Source organism: Myotis davidii, unplaced genomic scaffold (assembly GCF_000327345.1).
Source record: "Myotis davidii unplaced genomic scaffold, ASM32734v1 scaffold544, whole genome shotgun sequence".
NCBI lineage: Eukaryota > Metazoa > Chordata > Mammalia > Chiroptera > Vespertilionidae > Myotis > Myotis davidii.
Window position 1 is genome coordinate 2,072,576 of NW_006297018.1, and position 6,755 is coordinate 2,079,330.

The 6,755-nt window shown below is 44.3% G+C and overlaps 1 protein-coding gene across 4 annotated transcripts in view; it reads left to right on the top strand.

The window, feature by feature from the left end:
* The window catches only part of PRKCQ (protein kinase C theta), a 144,162-nt gene that overhangs the window by 114,081 nt on the left and 23,326 nt on the right, over positions 1–6,755 (top strand). For all 4 annotated transcript variants that reach the window (XM_006772608.2, XM_006772609.2, XM_015569737.1 and 1 more), the window contains 2 exons: positions 1,096–1,158; positions 2,477–2,615. In XM_006772608.2, coding sequence (XP_006772671.1) covers positions 1,096–1,158; positions 2,477–2,615 — 202 coding nt within the window. The remainder of the gene's footprint in view (positions 1–1,095; positions 1,159–2,476; positions 2,616–6,755) is intronic.

A 6,755-nucleotide genomic window follows, 5' to 3' on the forward strand; every position in this document is an offset into this window, starting at 1 on the left:
TAATGGTGCCACCAGGCCCATTTTTAAGTGCTGGGTACAGAATTGGCTTTATTTCTTTTCCTTTTTTAAACATATTTTTATTTATTTCAGAAAAGAAGGGAGAGGAAGAAAGAGCTAGAAACATCATTGATAAGAGAGAATCATTGATCAGCTGCCTCCTACACTCGGGCTCGAGCCCACAACCTGGGCATGTGCCCTGACTGGGAACCGAACCGTCCTGCTGGTTCATAGGTCGACGTTCAACCACTGAGCCATGCTGGCCAGGCAGACTGGCCGTATTTCTTCAATAATCTTTCACTGGCTCCTAATGAGTGCTCTGAGTGGTGGTGTGTGAACCAGGTTGAAAGACGGACTTGTTCCCCAGCTCCTGGAGAAACCTTGCTGAGATCCATACCACGGATCTCGTGGCCTCCGGGAGCCATCCGCACACTGCCCAGAGATAATTGTAAGGAATAGCCACTACCGAGAGACCATCAGGTATTTTTCGCGCTAGAGAGGATTCACTCAGTCCAGCACCCTTCCCAGCTTTGTAAGGGCATGAGAGCCATCAAACACCTGCTATCTGTGTTATCCAGAGTGATTGAGCATCTACATATGAACCGGGAGGTCACGGCATATGCACAGGTTGCTGGCTCTGTCCCTGGTGGGGGGCGTGCAGGAGGCAGCCATCAATGATTCTCTCTCATCATTGATGTTTCTATCTCTCCCTCTCCCTTCCTCTCTGAAATAAATAAAAATATATCTAAAATAAAAGGGAAAATTACTTTCCTATTATACTATACAATTGCATTTAATGTTTGGGTATGTTCTATTGGGAAAAATGACAGCTTGAGCATTGTCCTTTAAAATATAAGAATGAGCACCAGCTGCAGGTAGGGCTAACTTAGGATACCAGCTCTGCTTCATTCCCTCAGGGAAGACATCTTCCTTTTGTTCGGATGAAACAAAATTCTGTGCGTACACAGATAAATTGTGTACACACAGAGGTGTGTGTACATTACACAGAGGACTGCACAGAGTAGTCAAGGGTAAAATGGGGATTTTCTTCCGTTCTGTTAATGAATTGGTGGAGAACTCTGATTTTTCTTCCCTCAGGTTTTATGCTGCTGAAATCATTCTTGGTCTGCAGTTCCTCCATTCCAAAGGCATTGTCTACAGGTAAATGTTACCCTTTCAGACACACTGAAACATCTGTATTTCGTGGTCCCGTTAATGTAGTCGATGCTCTTTCGTGCCGTGAAATGCACAGGGTGTTTTTGTGGCCAAAAGTTTCACACCCAGGCTTCCTGCCCTTGGTGATAACACGGGTGATGGTTTAATAGTAACCAAGTAAGCAATTCCAGTCTCCAAAGCAATAAGGGACTGACCTTTCTTTGCTCTTTATTCTGGTCCTTCCTCTTAATCTTCTTCTCACCTCATTTTTCTCCCTCCCTTCCTATACTCTGCTCATTCTCTTTGATACCTTGTTGCTTTCTCGCTCTGTCTCCTGCGCCTCCTGTCTTTGCCTGTGTTTGCTTTGGGCCACCTAGAACGCTCTCCTTTCGAGTGGGGAAGGTGGGGAGCTCTCCCCTGAACACTCAAGCACCCCTATGGGAACTGTAAGCCTACACCTTGTACAAGTGCACAGACCGCCACGTGTACCCTCTGTTGTGAATGGATGTCCTAAATTTCTCCATTACACGCCATCATTTCACATCCTTCTTGGATGAAAGCTACTGTACTTCAATCTCCTCACTTCTTTTCTCAAAACATAATTGACAGCATACAGTTGTCTGGTTTCTGACTCACTGCAGTTTAAAGGGGGAGTAAAAATTAAAAAGAAAGGAGCTATGCCCTAACCGGTGTGGCACAGTGGATAGAGCGTCGGCCTGTGGACTGAAGGGTCCCAGGTTTGATTCCAGTCAAGGGCATGTACCTTGGTTGCGGGCACATTCCCAGTAGGGAGTATGCAGGAGGCAGCTGATCAATGGTTCTCTCTCATCGATGTTTCTAACTCTCTATCCCTCTCCCCTCCTCTCTGTAAAAAATCAATAAAATATATTTTAAAAAATAAAATAAAAAGAAAGGAGCTAGATGGAGGCCGGCCAACCAGCTGGAGGCCAGCACAGCCACGCAGGGAGAAGGGGCAGTTGAGAAAAAGGGAAGACGCAAGACAACTAAAAGGACCCAGAAGAGTGGGTTCCTGGGCTCTTCTGAGGAAATGGCCCAGTCCTGACCCAGGGTTGTCTGTAAGGATTCGGGGAGGGCCCACACCGGCTGTTGACGGCAGCGGCTCTGTGTCACCCGGTTCAGACCTTCTCTCTCGGGAGTGGTCAGCACTGACTGCGGTGCTTAGAGGGAAGTCTCCCCACTTCAGAGGGTGCAGCCAGGCGAGGGCTGCCCTGGGTGGAGTGATGAGATCCCCCTCAGAGGGCAATTCTATTCTAACAACATTGTAATGACTGCAGCGAGGCCTTGCTATGCTTTTGTTTTTCAGGGATCTGAAGCTAGATAATATCCTGCTAGACAAAGATGGGCATATCAAGATCGCGGACTTCGGAATGTGCAAGGAGAACATGTTAGGAGATGCCAAGACGAACACTTTCTGCGGGACCCCTGACTACATCGCCCCGGAGGTAGGGATGTGCAGTGCCCCTTCCCAGCCCAGCACACCCAGCCGGCACCACTGCTTCCTCCTCCCTGAAAATTAGATTTTAAGTATTCTCGTTCAGGGTTGGAATTTGTGGGGGGATTTTGTTTTTGTTTTTGTTTTTGTTTTTTTGTTTTTGAGTATTGCATGATTAGGGCTGCATATGTTCTCAACCTGTGGGTCGCGACCCCTTTGGGGGTCAAACGACCCTTTCACAGGGGTCGCCTAAATACATCCTGCATATCAGATATTTACATTACAATTCATAAGAGTAGCAACATTACAGTTATGAAGTAGCAACGAAAATAATTTTATGATTGGGGGTCACCACAACATGAGGGACTGTGTTAAAGGGTCACGGCATTAGGAAGGTTGAGAACCACTGATATAGGGGCTGCTGTTATTATTGTATGAGGGATGGTACGCATGCTAATTACGTCGGCTCTCCAAGTCTTGAATGATGCAGCATATCCTTTCTGTCATGGCTCCTCCCCACCCCAGTATTACAATATCTTCACTCTGCTCAGACCCACCAGAGAAAAAACAACGGGGAAGAAGCAGGTGGACACTGAACAGGGTTATAAGTAAGCACCTGAGTAGTCCAGCGGGTCATTTTAGGAGCAGAAAAACCTACACTGTGGTTTCTAAGCTGCCGCGAGCATGGAGGAATTGCCGGAGTGCCCTGGTGTATCCCCCATTCTGGGATATGAGGACACAACGCTGGTGTCACATGTTATTGGAAAGTTTTTGGTTTGTTGTGTTGTTATTTTTTTATTTTTAAAGAAAGAGAGGACATCACAATCACATTCTGAGCCCCCAGAAGAATGGCATTTGCTCAGAAAGGATCCATCCACCCAACGCTCCCCTCCTCTGTCCTTGTTATGGAGTCGCCCCAGCTGCCAACCCAGGGCAATCAGACACCCCTTTCCCATGCAGCCCTTCCCTTTGCATCATACGTATCATCATTGCTTTTTTATCTTTGACTCTCCCTGTCCTATTGGATGCTGATTGCTCCAAGTCAGGGGCAGATTTTTGTTCCTTTTTTAATAACTTATTATTTTGAAATAATTATAGATTCACAAGAAGTTGCAAAAATAGTATAGAAACATCACCCATATACACCCGTCACCCAGTTTGCCCCAGTGGTTACATGGCATATACTTATGATACACTCAAAACCAGGACATTGAGATTGCTACAACATGTGCATAGTTCTGTTCCATTTTGTCACATATGTAGATTAGTGTGATCTTAAACATGCTTCTATCCAAAGACCACGTGCACAGCTTGGCACATAAGTTAATAATAAATAACCTTTTGGAAGAATGAATGAATAACCGTATTTATAAATAGGTGGTGATTGTTGTTTGATAGACAGTGATGGACCTCTGATTTCCTGGGTAAAACAAATTTAACAGCAAATCCCTGTTATTGCCAAAGGAAACTGTAGTCATCCTGACTCTACAAAACATGTGACTTTTCCCTGTGAGGATGTGGTATTTAATTTTGATTTAACCTTGTTTAAATATAAGATTGGCCTCTGGTCAACAAGAAATTAAAGCTTTTAACTTTCCTGTCTACAAATACTTTATGCTACATCCTCTCCCTGAATCCTTCTTTCCTCTTCATCTCCCAGAATTTGGCTTCAGTGACCTCTCTCTCTGTAACTTCAGTCTCCTCTCATCCTCACACATGCTTGTCTTCACCTGATTCCACTCTTGGTCCTCTTCTCTTCTTACTGTACGTTCTCCATGAGCAACTGTATTTATCAGGATGGTTTTAAAACACTAATGTCAGTATGGCCAGCCCAAACTACTCCTTCTTGTTTTGGACCTATACGTCCATGTTCTTGTTTGAGATCTTCAACTAACGCCACAGACCATTCAAACAAAACAGGTCCCAAACTCCTTCCTCTGTTGAACTTGCTCCACCCCTACCCAGCCTTCTCCTTTATCCCATTTTTGATGTTGTTTATCCTCACCCAAGGATATGTTTTCCATGATTTTTAGAGTGGAAGGGACAGGAGGGCGGGGGGGTAGAAATATCGATGTAAGAGAGACACATTTGGTTGCCTCATGCACACACTCTGATTGGGGCCAGGGATTGAACCTGCAACCCAGGTACATTCCCTTGACCAGGAGTTGAACCCAAGGCCCTGGGGTGCAAGGCCCGACGCTCTAACCACTGTGAAACACCAGCCAGGGCCTTTATCTCTTTGTTGGCAAATTGCACTATACACCTATCCATCCAGTCACCTAGCCAGGACACTAAGATTTATCCACGTTTTCTCCTTCTTTCTTACCCATCCCAAATCCAGACACTAAGATCTTCTAAACTGAGACCTCATGGGCCATTGAGCCTATTCTTCCCTCCCCAATTCTGTGACAGAATGAAGATCCCTAGATCCTTTCTCAGTCCCTTCGCTTCAATCCCCCATACTGCTCCTATTCCTTCCCATCCTTACTGTTGGTACCTCTCCAGGCCGTCGGCGCCTCCTGTCTGGACCCCAGTGATACCCTTTTGCCTGGCTTTTCTCTCCATCGCCATCCAACTGCCAGTGCTTCTTCTTTATATATTTCCAAGCTATTTTTTTAATCCTCACCCAAGGATATTTTTTAATGATTTTTAGAGAGAGTATAAGGGAGGAAGGGAGGCGGGGTAAGGTGAAGGGGAGAGCGAGAGAGAAACATCGATGTGAGAGAGACACATCGATTGGTTGCCTCCTGCATGTACTCCAATCTGGATTGAGTCTGCAACTGAGATATGTATTTTTATTATTATTATTAGTTAAGGTATTACAAATGTGTCCTCATCCCCTCCATTAACCCCCAACCCCGCACCCCACTTATATTCTCATCCTCCTGTTGTCCATGTCCATTGGTTTAGCTTATATGCATGCACACAAGTTGATCTCTTCCCCTTACCCCCGCCCTCCCCTACTTTCCTTCTGGGGATTGATAGCCTGATCGCTGTTTCTCAGACTTTGGATCTGTCCCTTTTCATCAGTCTATGTTGTTCTCTATAATCCGCAAATGAGTGAGATCATGTGGTATTTATGAGATATGTATTTTTGACAGGAATCAAACCCAGGACCCTTCAGTCCACAGGCCAACACTCTACCCACTGAGCTAAACTGGCCAGGGCTATATTTTCAAACTTTTTGACCTGTTCCCTCATCTGTTAAAAATGCATCCTCATTATATGTATACTTATTACATGTGAATCTCATACATTTTTGCCAATATTCTCTGTGTGTTTTAAAACATGCATAAAATGGAATATAATCAGGTTGAACTGAGGATGAAATAGTTTTAAATAACTAAATTTTATTAGCTATTAACAGTACAAACATGTTTATGCATTAAAATATTGGGATTAAATAACAAAAGACCACGCTTCAGATCATAGTTTTCAACACATGTGACCTCCCTCAGTCCAATCACTTCTCTTCTTGGGGATAACAGGACCTACCTCAGAGGTTCTTATAAATAAAATAAAACACATTCTATAAGGAAAACCCTAACACAGATCAGCAAGCGTTTGCAGACATTCTGTTTCAACAGTATGTAAATTGAATATGAATCTACATTTTTCTTCCTCCTAACTTAAGACTGAAATTCTTTATTAACATCACCTAGCCTTAAATGCCTTAATTTCCACCACAGCTGTCTCCTGTCCTCCAAATTTCTTTTCATTTTTCCTGCCAAATGAAGTTGTTTACAGAGATGTGATGTTCAAGCAGTTTCTGGTTGCTTGGGGCTCCGCCTTGTGGCACATCCCAGGAATTGCGTGTGAACCCGTCCTCACTGAAAGCAAACTACTGAACTGATTGTGCACATCTTTACTTACTTTATCATTCTCCCTGAGTGTATTTTTAAACTGCTCCTTAAAGCAAAGTTTATTTTTAAAGTTAACTTTAAAATTTAGGCCCAGCCAGCGTGGCTCAGTGGTTGAGCATCGACCTATGAACCAGCAGGTCACGATTCGATTTCCATGCCAGGGTTGTGGGCTAGATCCCCAGTGTGGGGCGTACAGGAGGCAGCTGCTCATAATTCTCTCTCATCATTGATGTTTCTATCTCTCTCTCCCTCTCTCTTCCTCTCTGAAATCAATAAAAATATTTTTT